Genomic DNA, 14,544 nt, shown 5'->3' on the forward strand with positions numbered 1-14,544 from the left:
CTCTGAGTGCGATGGGCTCCAACCCAGACGTGATCAAACATCTCACAGACACAGAGCGCAGGATCATACACGTGTGGGGGCGGGACCTGCGGTGGGCAGCATGGGCGGGGGCGGGCCGGGCCGGGGAGCTCCTGAGTTCTGGCCTCGTCTAGTCGCCCAGTCCCCGCCGGGCTCAGCCCCACGGCGCGCGCAGGGCCGGGCTGACCTGACCGAGTCCCTGCTTGAGGCGCGGGCAGCGCTGTCTCAGCGCCGGGCCCGGGCTGCCGGCTGCTGCCGCCCATAAATTTGTTGCTGAGGCAGAGGCGGAGCCGGGCTGACGCGCGGGCGGGGCGGAGGCTGGGGGCGGATCGGGCCGGGCGGCATGATCGGGACTGTGCTCTGCTACCTGCTGCTGCCCGCGGCGCGGCTCCTGCGGGCCCTCCGAGGTACCAACCCCCGGTCGGGCGCCGCTGGGCGAAGGGGCAGACCCCCCCCCCCCAGGTCCCTCTCACGGTCACGGCCTGTGCAGCGCCGACCTCGGGGGCGGAGGGGTGCAGCCAGAGAGAGCACGGGCCCTGCCCGGCGGCCGTGGAGCAAGTAGAGACCCCGGTCCTGGGTGACAGGCCCGCTCCTCCCGCAGACTGACCCCCTCAGCTCCCGGGCCCGGGCGACAGGCCTTCCCAGGGGACACGCAGCTCTCAGCGCTGTATCCTGCGGAGACCAGCTCTGCCAGGCCCTGTTGGGTGCCTCCCCTAGCGCTCACCAGCGTCCCCCAGGCTCTTTTGGATAGACCTAGGCCTGATTGTTGTTTGTTTAGGTCTAGCAGCAGTGCTCAAATTATGGGGGTAAAAAAGTAGGGGGGCCTGAATGTCAGTATCTTCCTTTAATGTAAACAGTAGTGAGACTAGATGGGGTCATTCAATAGAAGTGAGGTAGCTCCCTACACCTAGAGAGGAGGCCCGTTGCCCAGCCCCCCGACCCGGCCCTCTAATTTAAGCATTGCCGAGCAGTGACCTAAGCACTTTCACATCAGAAGACAAGGTCTCTGCCCTGAGGAGTTTGGGTTCTAGGCAGATGGAGGCAGGGCTGAGAGGCATCTGAAGCTGAGTTCTCAAGTCTGGCTGAACAGTTACTCACTTTCTCTCTGTTTTAAAGGAGTAAAGATTCTGTCATTTAGTTTGATAGCTCATCAGAGGAGGGTTTAAAGGAGAGAGTGGAGGCTTGGTGGAGTGGTCAGGTGAGACCATCTCCTCCAGGTTCTGCAAGAGAACCCCACCCTTGACCATTGCATACAGTGAAGAGCAGCTTCTCCAGACCCTGTCAGGAAACCCCAGTCCTGATGGCTACAAAAATAAGCAGCAGCAGGTCTACTGGGGAGACAGGCTCCTGTAGGCTAGTACTGACTACTAGCAGTAGCATGGTCTTCATTTTTGGAAAACTTATTTAAAGCAAACCATTTTGAGGGGAATGTCCTTAGAAATAAAATAATTCTTTCAGTGTATACACACTCCCCCTCAAAATAAAATAAAAGGGTGCATCTGAAACAAAGTGCCTTGAGAATAATAATACATTTTTATAAGCACTTGTCTATACATGCAGTCATTGTGAAATACCTAATCCATTGTAAATTCACACTCTTGTCTTCTTTTGGAATAGCTTTTATGTGTAGACAAACCCTGATTTGCAGTTCCGTTCATTTCTCAACTATTCCCTCTTCTCAATCTCCAACCGGAAATATCCCGGTAAAAGACTAATAATGAAAATACACACACTCATCACCCTCTTAATTCTCTCTTCTAAAGATCAATAGAATCAAACTGTTTCAAACTAAGGATGGCAGAGGAGCAGGATGTGAGGATGGGACATATACTGCTGATAGTGGTGACAAATATTGGGTGGAGTTCCTCACAGCTTAAAGGAAATCCCCCACTCTGCTATTGCTTGGTACATACTGATTGGTTTGTAAGCAGATACTGGGAGAAATGGATGCCTCCTCTTTACTGTCTCTAGTAACACATGTATAGCTAGGTTTCTAAACAGGATTGCAGAGTGTATCCGAAGGCCTTGTCTACACTAGCACTTATGCCAGCAAAACTTTTGTCACTCAGGGGTGTGAAAAAACACCTCTGAGCAACATAAGTTTTTCCACCATAAGCACTTGTGTAGCCATGTTATGTCAACAGGAGAGAGAGCTTTAGCTCTCCCGTCGACAGAATAAAACCACCTAAACAAGTGGTGGGGTGTGGTGTTTTTACCTTCTGTGAGTGACAAAAGTTGTGCCGGTATAAGTGTTAGTGTAGACAAGGCCCAAGAGAGATGGGCCCTGCCAGATCCTCACAGCATCAATGAACATTCATAATGATCTTTATGACCTACTTAGGAGTGACTGAATGCCAAGATGACCTTTCTGAAATCAGACTTAAACATTTGTACATTATTATAATACTTAGTTCTTATTGTTACTAGCAGTTCTAATGGCGTCCACTGCCTAAATACTGAAGTGTTGCACATATTAGAAATGCTTCTATATACTGATATGGGGAATATGTCTCTCTGTGTCAGTGCTTCACTTTTAACCCATACAAAATACTTTGACTTAGAAAATGCCAGTAAAAGCCTGCAGTGATATTGCTGACCCATGCATGCTGTTATCTAGGGTGACCCTCCCTTACAAGGTGTACAGAGTGAGCAAGGAACAGGAGAAGAATGATTTGCAGAGAACACAATCTGCTAATCAGTAATGGGGATACGATTGCACAGAGATATTAGCAAGAACATGAATGCTTTTATCATCTTGAATGGTATAAAAGGAAAATTTCTACTCTCCCTCACTTTCTTTCCTCCAGTAAAATTAGTATGTTCTGGTGTTGAACATGCATTGTAGTATTTTGGCCCATTACAGATGTCATTCACACCCACTGGATGAATATTTGGTCTTCCTATTCTCAAACGGGGGTTTCTTTCATGGTGGTGTTTTCCCTAATGGGGCTTTTCCATCTTTAACTTCTCTGTTTGTGCTTCCTGTATTGGTCTCCCCACTCCTTTACTTACCTGCATTTGAAAAGACAATTCAATACAGAATGGTTCTTCTGTATTGGGTCTATGCAATTATGGGAATTCCTGATAACTAAACATGCTGTCAGCTGAGGACCCCTTGTTCATTTCCTGAAAATACACCCATTCCAAAAGTCAGCTGCTAGAACTTCCTTCCTGAGGTCTCTGCCCCATGTGGCTAAATGTATTTGTGTTTGGCTGAAAGGTGCCAAAGTACTATAACTTAGGTGCTGTTCAGCTGACCACCTATTGCACTGTATAAATAATAACATAAAACCAGTCTAAATTTTACTGTCAGTTAAATCAGCACCACTTTGCTGAAGTCAGTGGATTGTACCGGCATAACCAAAGTCAGAATATGGCCCAGCATACCTAAGAGGCAGCTTTAGTTACTCAGAACTATAACTGTGCATCTTTTTTGAGAAGCCACTCAGTGCTGTTGATGCATTCATATGGTTCTGTTGCACCAAATAGTAACTGATTTCTCTAGCTGAAATGAGCCAATAAGTGAAGAGAGCCGTGGATTTTAACCAGTGTCTGGTATTGTCTTTTTGGCAGATGCTTTCTTTACGTGTCGAAAGAATGTGCTTCTTGCGAAGAGCCCGACCGCCCAGGTAGGGGGCTTCCCTTCTGTGCCCAGTGGGAGGCCGGTCCCAGAAGAGCAGGAAGCCCTGCTGCAGCAGCAGCTGGAGGAAGGTGCTGGTGGGCTACACAGTGGTGAGAGTGCTCCAGCAGTGGGGAAAGTGTCAGCCACACTGACTAGTGACTGGCTGGAAGGCTCAGATTTACTGATGACCAGCCTCAGCGATTTGAATGTGGCTTCAGAGGTCACATGGTGCAGTGATCAACAGCCTGATGAGCTACATACCTTAATGTCTCTGGGACCAAAGGAACATGCTGCAGTCATACTGGCAAAATTACCAGAAGAGGAAAGTGTGGCTCTGGTGGACAGTGCAGCCTGGGCAGCTTTAAGGACACAGACAGATCACCAGATTGGTGGCTGCACCTCTCCAGCCCTGGAAAGGGAGAATGAAGATACTGCTGGGCTGGGCTGGAACTTTGTGCATGACACAGAGGTGGTGCCAGTGGAGGCCATAGCCTGGCCCTTTTATGACACAGGACAGTTCCAGCCTTTTCCAGAAGAGAAACCTTACCACGGTCAGTAATAATACAACCCTGTTTGATTCTGAGCCTGCTGTGCTAAATTGGGATTAGGTATCCTAACAAAACCTGATCTCCCTGCATGTGGATACTAACTCCTGGGTGAGCTGGGTATGTCTGAACTTGCTGTCTGTTAGACATAGGTTGCATCTTTCAATACCACGCTGATTGCATCTGGTAATGAAAATGATAAAAGTAATCTTTCCTGACAGAAAGGCCAGGGGTTTCTGGCATTATTGGAGTGGCTAGTGTTGCTAATCACAATGCCTGTGGGGTTAATATAGGTGCCTACTTCATATTGGAGATGGCCTCCAAAGAATGGTTGAGCTTTTCCAAAACATTTTTCTCCCCACTAGGACCCTGCCATCCCATCTCTATTGACAGCTATTCAGATTAATCAAAGACAATCATCCAAAGGTCTATTTAGTGCCAGATTCAGGGAACAAAAGAACAGCCAATCCTTATGTCCCCGCCAGCAGGGCCATCCCAGGGAATGGGATATAGGGAGGGATACCCAGCAGCATAGATCTGACCTGTCTTCCTCTCTCTTACATATAGAGATTTTATGGAGGGAATGGGAGGATCTCTCTGCACAGCCTGCTGTTCCAGAGCTGGGCTCAGAGAATGGGCCTCTGTTTGAATTCCGAGTCATGTCTTACAACATTCTGGCCCAGGATCTGGTGGAGCAAGGCCCTGATCTCTACCTGCATTGCCAACCAGATATCCTGGACTGGAGCTATCGTCTCCCAAACCTCTTGCAGGAGATCCAGCACTGGGACCCTGATGTGAGTATTACCCAGGCCCTTTCATGTCAGCTGTCACCAGAGTTTTTGGGGTGTAAAGTCAGTGTCTCTGGGGCTATTAGAGTCCCTGGTTATGGGCTCACAGCCTCCTATAACCTTACAAGGTTGCAGTCTGTGTGCATACAATCATTCTTTGATTGGAGGGGCTCAACTTTATCTAATAGAAGTGGGGGCAAGACAGCCTGGTGCAGCTCTTGGGGAGGAGGCAGAGCCTGTAGGGCAATCTGGAACAAGCCTAGAGATGAGGCCTGCACGGGGGTAGACTTCCTGTTCCTTGCTTCTGTGTTCCCTAGGCTAGCTTACCTTGCTGAGGAAGAAGTGTGCTTGCCATTGAGGATCAGAAGTGAATCTTGTTTCACTTTTGTTTCCCCACTGGGTAACTGAATGAGAAGTATGTGCTCCAGAAGTTGTTCTGCATGCTCTAGCTGGAGGGAAAGTTGCTTAGACAGCCTTTCTGGGTGAAGGGGTTAAAGTGTGGGAAACTGTTTTTCCCTGTCTTCTCCCACCATCCCAACTCTTTAAAAACAAAACACAACATAGCTGTTGCCAAGCAATGGTAGAGTGCGGTAGGTCTATTGCTTTCCTTCCAGGTTCTGTGTCTCCAGGAGGTGCAGGAGAATCACTACTGGGAACAGCTAGAGCCAACGTTCAGGATGATGGGTATGTCCCAATCTTTTCTCTATGTCCGGAGCTCCAGGTTTGATTGAGACTGGCTGAGAATACTCCATACTGATGTCTCCAGAGCTATGCTGTCTGTTTACAGAAGTAGTCCCTACCCCAGGTTTTGATGGCTACATTTCTGAAGCTGTCTGCACCCCTTCAATTGTTGTCCTGTTCCTGCTGTGACCAGTTCTTCCCTAGATTGGCAGATGAGAGCAACAAGACTCATCAGGAGTCTGGCTTATATGAAGAGAAAAAAGAGACTTGATGGTAAATGATGGCTAGCAGGACAGAACTGCCTACAAGGGCATGAGCCAGCGGAAGAGAGATTGATTAGAGCATCCCTGGGGGTATAATTAGAAGGTATGGGCTGAAAGTGAGCAAGAGAAAAATTTAAACTGGGTATCAGGGAAGTCTTCCTGCCGGTGAAGTCTGCTGGGCTGTGGGACAGTCTCCCAAAGCAAGTAGTGGGAGTTCCATTTGTTGTGTTGTTTAAATCGTGCAACACAGATTTCATGTGCTTTGCTCCATTTAACTAAAGGGGAGCCCAGGCTCCTAGCTATTTGGGCCCTCTTGATGGGTGGTGGTTTCTTTACAGGCTTTGTGTGCTTATACAAACGGAGAACAGGAAAAAAGACAGATGGCTGCGCAGTTTGCTACAAGCACAGCAGGTTCCAGCTGATTAGTGCCAGTCCTGTAGAATACTTCCGGCCTGGCCTGGACATCCTCAACAGAGACAATGTGGGATTGGTTCTGCTGCTGCAGCCTCTACTCCCAGAGGGTATAGGACAGAAGGCAACCAGCCCCCTGTGTGTGGCTAACACTCATGTGCTATATAATCCCCGCCGAGGAGATATCAAACTTGCACAGATGGCCTTGCTCCTAGCGGAGGTTGACAAGGTTGCGAAAACTATTGAGGGCAGTTACTGTCCTATCATCTTGTGTGGAGACCTGAACGCTGTGCCTGACTCCCCGTTGTACAAGTTCATCCGGAATGGTCAGCTCTCCTACCATGGGATGCCAGCCTGGAAGGTAGGTGCAGATAGGGAATGGCATGGAACAGCGCTTTGGAATGCAGGGAATGGAGTTTCTATGTAATTGTGTCTCTGATCACTGTTATAAGGCTACTTCCTCTTATAAAGAATGAACCCTACTCAGCATCAAATTCATAGGCATATAGTAAATCTTGTCCTGTGTTCCTAACACCAGTGGAGGTTAGTGAAGCAAAGAGAATTTTTAAAACCTTGTTTCCTTTTCACCACTGATGCTGCTTGTTTGTTTGTGTTAGCTCAGATGGTGAAACTGGACTGATTAGTTCATGATTCTCCACGCATCCATCTCTGTTGTACTTGGGTGATAGTTAATGTAGGGGGAGGTCAAATCCATATTCATGGAAATATTATCTAAATGTTGGGCCTAAAACTAGTTCTGTTCCTGAAATATACACACATGCGAGCACTTCTCCTCTACATGTATTTTCTGTGGTGGTGCATCCAAACACACCAGCTCACACTCAAGCACTGGCTTTCAAAATGGTCTGAGAAAAATATTTTCAACAGAAATGTCCTTTTTCTTTCCCCCCGCTTTTACTAGTTCCATGTTCCCCAGCTTGTAGCTGCATTGCAGATTTACATGATACTTATTCTGTGTAAGCGGTTATGCCGGTGTTTTGGCTCTGTCTGGGTGCTGGTATTTGTTCTCTTTGATTGTGTTGTGCCTGTCTCATCATGAGGTTTCTGCTTTGTGCATGTTGCTGGCCTTGCTTTAACCATTTCCTCTTGGTGCTTTGTTCCCCTCACTTCTACCCTGTTGCCTTTATGCAGGTTTCTGGACAGGAAGACTTCTCCCAGCAGCTACACCAGCGGAAGCTGCAGACCCCACTCTGGCACAGCTGTCTGGGTATAACGGACAACTGCCAATATATCACTCTCTGCCAGCCAAAGAAATCAGGTGAGCTGTGGTGTGAACGTTCGATGATGGTTATTGGGTGGCTCTTGCTCCTTCTCATTGATCTGCAGTCTCCACTCTTGGCAGGACATTGGCACAACCCCTGAGGCAGGGCTGGGGAATGTGCTGCACCAGGCACTCTCCTTGACAAGGATTCTCTTCTCTCAGAGTACCTGATTTGAAGTGTATCATTTGTATGCCCCATAACTCATCTCAGCCTGGCTTTCTGCCATCTTCCTGCACTGCTGGAAGCTGAATGTCACCCGGTACTTCATATCCTGGTCATATATGGGATAAGCTTGAAGGGCCTTGTCTTTCTCTTCAAAGCGCTATGTTCTGTAAAGCCCACTTAGCCTCTCACTCTGCTCTCCAGAGATGCTTCAGCATATGGAGCCCAGGCCAGGGCGTTCTTAGCGGAAGCTCAATGGATATAAATGAACTCCCTAGAAACCAGGCTGAACCCATATCTCTTTTTCCTTCTTCAGGCGGGTTTTTGCAAACATATGAGTCATAAACACCCCAAATGCCTTTCTTAGAAATGGACTGGTTTCTTGCCACTGTATACCATTAGCTGGGAAGGGGAAGCTCTGAATTTGTGGTGCTCCCAGATACCACACAGATGGGCGCATCAGCAATAGGTAGTGTAGTTGCTGGGCTGCAGTCTAGACAGTCTTTGCCTCTTCGATCACAATGTCTATTCTGTTCTATATTCAGGTTCTTGTGTCATGCCCATCACCATGGCATTCATGTACTCTGGTGGTGGTTTTGGCATGGAAACCTAAAGAGATAGCTGACATATTGGTTATTTCCTTCCTTTGAACTGGCTCTGCTCTGCAGACAGACGCAAGTACAGCCGGGACTTCCTGCTGCAGTTCCGTTTCTGTGATGCTGCCTGTGAACGACCTGCACATCTGATTCTGCTGGAGGGTGTGACAGATGTTAAACCAGGTACTGGGGCAAGTTTTCCCCACTTCAACATCTTTTCTGCACGCATGAGTTGCCTTTGGCAAGACTTGAAGTCAACAAGTAGAGACCAGACTTGGCTTATTGTAGGCTGGATGAGCTCTAGAAAAGGCAGGGATTGGGGCAGGTGGGAGCCTGCAATTGCGTCATATTTCTGTGATCACAAGTGGATTTGATAAGGGCTCAGCGGCAGCTCTCAATTATTGACCTGCTTCGTGTATAGCAAGTCTTGATTTGCTGACTTTTGTGTTTTACTCCCTGTGTGGAGGAATGGCAGAGAGAGTTCAGTCCATTTTCTATCCTCCCATTTGTTCTGGAGAGGGGTAAGTATTTTTCTATTCTTTCTGTGCCTCCAGTTCCACTGGAAGAAGTATGAACCTGCTATGGTGGCACCTGAGCTGCTTCAGTGCTAATGTGAATTGGCATCAGGGGGTGACTACATATTGGCACTAGATCTGCTACTAGAGAAGCAGAACCTCTCCTCATCTCTGGGTCCTTTGACATGTTTGGTTCTGTTCTCCCCATTCCCCACCTCTTCTGGGCAGGCAACCCATTTCATGATCCCAATTGTGTGCCTCTCTGAGTTTCTCTGACAGTAGAGGTTTAGTAGAGGCCCACTGGTTCAGCTGCTGGGCAATGATAATGTCCACAGCTCTAGGCACAGGAGCTGATTGACCCGAATAAGTTGGTTACACTGATTTGTTACTGGGATTGGCCCACTGATTTTTTGGGGGGTTGGGGGAGACCGGAGCACTTTTCATTCAGCTTTGGAATCTTGCCCTGACTTCCTAGCATGTATTGTCACTCCTGAGGGTGCTGGTCCATGAGGTCATCTTTAGCATACGGAGGGACTCTTGGGGCAGGAATAAGAGACCTTTTGGGTCCTGGGAGGAGCTTTCAAATTCAGAATGAGCAAACTGCTCCAGGCCCAGTGGCATGTCCAACTGGAATCTCTTTGCTCCTTTTTAGACCGTCCTGCACATTGGCCAAAGCATCTCTCCATAGTGAATGATCCCGATCCAGAGCTCTTCTTCCCAAGGTAATGTGGAAGGATGAATACTTCAGCTGGGCCCCATGAAGCTAGTGGCATCCCTCCTTGGAGTGGCTATGGTGGGGTGGTTGGAAAATGGGCACGGGAAGCTAAATTAATGCAAAGGTTGAAATAATTCCATGATCCCTTCTCCCAGGCTAGGAAAAAAACTCACTGGGGTGGGAGAGTATCCGACAGAAAAATCTGTCTACACCTGGTCAGATCCACACCAGGCTGCATTGCCAGCTGGGAGCTGCCATGTCAACTCTGGGTTGGTGCTACAGGTCAGGAATGCAGTGTGTTGGCAGAACTGTGTGTTGGTGTGGGAGCATCTCCAGCCCCTATCCCAGTGGTCCCCAAAATTTTTAGCTCACACCCCCCTTTACCTCTGTCTTCCACATGACCCTCCTCCTACTTCCCTCCCAGCTGGGCCAGGGAGCAGGGCCATGGTTGGGAGCAGGCCACAGTCAGGTGCTGAGGCTGGAAGCAGGGGTGCGGTGGCCAAAGGCTGAGTCGAGAACAGCGGCCAGGGGCTGAGACCACAGCCCTAGATGAGCTGGGGACTGAGGCTGGGAGCAGGCCCCTGGTGGCTGAGGCTGGGGGCCGAGCGGGGCTGCGGTGGCCAAGACGGAGAGAGGGACCACAGCAGCTGGGGCCCAAGCGGGGAACAGTGGCTGGGTGCTGGAGGTGGGGCCGCGGCACCCTGCGGCCAGGGCTGGGAGTGGGGTTGGGGGTCAAGCTGGGAACCGAGGCCAGAACCATGGCTAGGGGGTGGGGCCAGAGCAGGGTGGCATTCCCTCCCTGCCCCTCATGGGAGCTGGCCGGGCCCTTCTGCACCCCCCTAGAGGGGCGTGCTGCACTGTTTGGGGGCCTCTGCCCTTATCCACTCAATGTCTTAGTAGAATTGGCATTAACAGTCCCTCGTGGATATGAGCATTAAAATGTATTAAAAAATTATGTATAGAAATAATCTATAAACAGCTGCCTCAAGAAGGTGGCTTAGATTCCAGCACTGAGCTTTGCATCCCCTCTCCCATGTGAGGGAATGTGGGGGCTGTTTCTTCTCTGCAGGTCTCCAGGCGTTATCCAGCATGGGCTTAATCTGACCTCTGCCTATAGCCACTTCTTGACCCAGAGTGGTCGCACTGAGGTCACAACCATGCCCATGGGCCTTGGAGCTACAGTTGATTATATCTTCTACTCGGCAGAGCCCATTGAAAATGGGAAGAAAGGGGGTGAGTGCGACAACACAGGGCCTCCTGAAAGCTTATCCCACCTTGCTAAGAGGGAGCTGTGTGGTACAGCAAAATGGAGCTCTGCACGGTGGGGAGTGTATCTCCACCATGCCAGGAGTGGCTGCTGGGTTTGGCAGCATGCAATTTCTGGGATCTGTGCCCTGTAAGGGCTGAGTTATATACTTTGGAGAAATGCCTTCCTCCCTAGCTGGGGTGACAAGATCTTTATTTCATGCTGTTGAGGAGATACAACACTTCTGCCTGTCCAGGCCATAGTCTTTAAGGGGAAGTCAAAGTAGAATGGAATCTTACTTTCTTGTTGCCCAACACTTTGCCTTGAGTTCACCTAGCATATGCCCTGGACCCATCCCCACAGGCAGTTGGCATTGAGATCTGGGGTCCCCTGGCCTGGTAGTTTGTAGAGGCAGCATAGTCCACCTGTAGGAGGCATCTCACTTTGCCTCCCAGTGATACCCCCTCCAAGCGTCACACTATTTGAGGCAAGAGTTGTGTTGATGAAGGTGTGCAAGTAATTGCATCCAGCCCTCACTCCCTCAGCTGAGACCTAGCTCTTTGGGGGTGGAGTGTCTCTTTGGGGGTGAAGTCTCCCCTCAATTCAAAGTTTGTTTCCGCCAAGCCAGTGGGCTGACACGGTTAAGGCATGTAACTTTCACAGCCAATGGTACACAAGTCTCTTCAAGTAGAGCCTAATTCATCTCTGGGAATTTGAGTGCAACTAGCTAGAGCTTCCTTGTGAACAGCTGCTTGATGACTACAGTGTGTGCTGGAGCTCCTGTGTGTGCTGGTGCATGCATTAATCCATATATCGGAAGCATTTAGGGTACCTGTTGCTATGGTATCCAGGCATGAAGAGGGACGTTGTTTTGTATAGGTTGTCTGTGTGGACACACCTTTGTTTCCTGACTGTGTAGCATATGTTTTCTGCTCTGTGTTTGTGCAAAGTGTTTGAGCATGAAGCCCCAGTCTCCATCTGACATGTTCTTCCCGTTCCCTTGCCAGGTCGCAGGCTATATCGAGATGGAGCCCTGAAACTGCTTGGCCGCCTCTCTCTGCTCTCTGAAGATGTCCTGTGGTTGGCGAATGGCTTACCCAATCCCTTTTGCTCATCTGATCACCTCTGTCTGCTAGCTAGCTTTGGCTTAGAGATCTCCAGTGCCTGAGAGAGGGGGATTGTCTGGGTCCCCTCAGATGAGCTGGGCTGAATGCAGAATACAGAAATTGTGCATTCAGAGCCCCAGTTGGCTTATAGGAAACTTCCTTTCCACTCCCCCATGTAACAGGAGCATAAGGGGGCCAGGAAGTTTGAGTCCTTCCCTGCATTGCTACTCCATGGGACTTCAGTGTTGGCTGATGCCCAGTTGTTCTCTGGCTGCACCATCTCTTAAAGGGACCCTGGCAATTAACTTCCTTACCTGTTTGGTCCTGCTACATCTGGCAGATATTCTAGCAGTGATGTTCTTACGCTATAGGAGTCAACATGATTCCCTCTTGTTTACTTGTCTCTGTGCACCATTCCTCAGTGAGCTGGGCAAGATAAGGTGCAGTTTCGAGACGAATGTGGGGTGCTCACAACCATCTTCTGCCACACCAAAATAGTGATTCTTTTTAATTTCTTAGTTATTCCCCTTGGATTAACCCAAGCAGCCCTTGTGCCACCTGTAACATAGACAGGAGTAGGCTTGATGATGGCTTGGAAATGGAATTGAAGTAGCCTTTATCTAGTGATACCCAAAGAGAGTTTCTATCAGGTTCACCCAGCTCTGAACCCAGCACACACATCAGCAGAGTGAGAGTTTGAAGTTTAAAGAACTTACCATAAGGAACTTTCTGTTGTTATGAGACCACTGTACCAATAATGTCTGACACTGTGACATTGAATGTGATATGGAGGTGCTAGTTCTGCAGAACCATCATAGGGGATCGTGGAACTGCCACAGCAGAAATCTGAGATCCTTGGAAAGGCTCCCTTACTGACTATCTTGGAAGAGTCCCTTGTTCCTCTTTTGCACCTATAAGTGATAGAGAAGAATTTGCCTAGGCCCTTCCTAGGGATTTCATGCAGGAGGAACGTTGGACAATTCTAGGCTGATAAAATGAGAGTGCTGAGGGGCTGTGCTAGGTGCTCCAGAACAATGCTAAAGAGGGAAGGAATAGCTGTTTTCTCTTCCTTTTAGTAGGCAGTTCATATGATCTGTTCTGAGCCTTGACTACTACATTTTGCAGCCCAGAGGTCAATAACCAGCACCGCAGTGTTCCACTAGCCAAACGTTGTTTTGTTTGTACATCATTGCCCTGTTCTACAGTCTACCCTATAAAGATAGGTGAGCTGATAGGAGCTGCTTCTCTGTCTGTGACTTGGAGGCCTGTGGGTTTGGAGCCAAACCTTCAGTACTTCGATCCTATTGTAGCCTCATTGTCATGTGTTGATATAATTACTGGTCAGCAGTGGCTTGTTACTAGTTCTTTTTTTTTTTTTTTTTTTGGGGGGGGGGGGGGGGGTTGGTGCTGGACCCCACAGGTCAGATTCCACAGCTTGGCCTGACTGTTGGTGCTCAGTATTTATCAATGAGTTATGAAAAGAATGTTAGCAGAAGAGTTCTCCACCCTTAAACTCCACTTCTGGGGCTGAGAAATCTCCTGACCCCATCTCAGCCAGCTTTTGGGAGGTGAGAAGCTTGAAATAACTTTAACTGGGTTGTTTTGAATAATGCATTGGCGAGGTTTCAGTGTTTTAAGTGTTACTTTCTTAAATATCTTACCTGAAAAATAAAATTTTATAATTTCAGAATAATTGCTCAGTAAAAGTGGCTGCTGGGTCTCCTGAGGGCAGAGCCCCCTTCCCTTAGGGGTCTGGTTACACTTCTGTTGAACTATGAGGTTTTGTTAGCTAGTTGTGTGGAAGAGGGGAGTGGGTTTGGGTATTAGCCGTGCAACGGTTGTGGCAAGGAGAGGGGAGAGGTTGGGTCTAGCTTGTAATCTGTGTAAACCAGGCATTCACATCAAATAGGCCACCAGAAGCCTCAACCCCTGATGTCGTTCTGGCATAGCCCGCTTGGGCTGTTGTAAATAGCTTTAAACAAAGAGAGCTCAACTCCTGAACCTTTCTTCTGAAAGCAGGATAAGCTGTTGCTGGTTCCTAGAGCCTCTGTCCAACCTTCAGGTTGTCTCAGTCAGACCTTCTTTATTGTGTCCCCTTGTTGTCTTTACTGTGGGGTAGGGGAGAACTGCACTTGTGTGTCTTTTTCCTCACACCCCAAGCTGTTGGGAATGATGCCTGCATGTGTGTGACTGACCCCATTGTTATCATGATGTTGGAAGTGGGTGAGTAGGATTCTATTGTTCATCTGTGCATGCTGTCCAAAAGTCTGTTGTGGGGGAGTAGGAAGATCCACAAAAGGACTTAGGCACTTAAGTCCCAGTTTTAGGCACCATTGCAATCCACAATGCCACTTCTTGGCTGCTGCCTACCCCTGCAGGTGCCTAAACTCAGTGATGAAACTTCCATTGTAGAAGTTCCTCAGGCACCTCTTTCTGCCACTGGTTTGCTCCCTGCCTCACCCGACCTTGGAAGTTTGCCCCTGAGCCTCCCCAGCCCCACTCCGGCCCCAAACCTACCACCCTTCCCCTGCCCGCAGCTGCCTCCCTGATGCCCCGCCCCCACGACCCCTGTGCTACTGCCCTGCCCTGGCAC

General features: G+C 49.0%; 1 protein-coding gene across 1 annotated transcript; it reads left to right on the forward strand.

Annotated features, from left to right (window-relative positions):
- Positions 1 to 248: 248 nt before the first annotated feature.
- ANGEL1 (angel homolog 1) lies at positions 249 to 14,250 on the forward strand. The gene is made up of 10 exons (XM_067532766.1): positions 249 to 425; positions 3,592 to 4,191; positions 4,753 to 4,979; positions 5,588 to 5,657; positions 6,256 to 6,689; positions 7,481 to 7,607; positions 8,442 to 8,552; positions 9,537 to 9,606; positions 10,669 to 10,832; positions 11,853 to 14,250. Exons 1-10 carry the CDS (start codon positions 362 to 364, stop codon positions 12,011 to 12,013), a joined length of 2,028 nt encoding a protein of 675 aa, XP_067388867.1. The 5' UTR covers positions 249 to 361; the 3' UTR covers positions 12,014 to 14,250.
- Positions 14,251 to 14,544: the final 294 nt, after the last annotated feature.

This window comes from Emydura macquarii, unplaced genomic scaffold (genome assembly GCF_026122565.2).
Source record: "Emydura macquarii macquarii isolate MOO-44397 ecotype Brisbane River unplaced genomic scaffold, CSIRO-AGI_Emac_v2 contig_374, whole genome shotgun sequence".
In the NCBI taxonomy this organism is placed as follows: domain Eukaryota; kingdom Metazoa; phylum Chordata; order Testudines; family Chelidae; genus Emydura; species Emydura macquarii.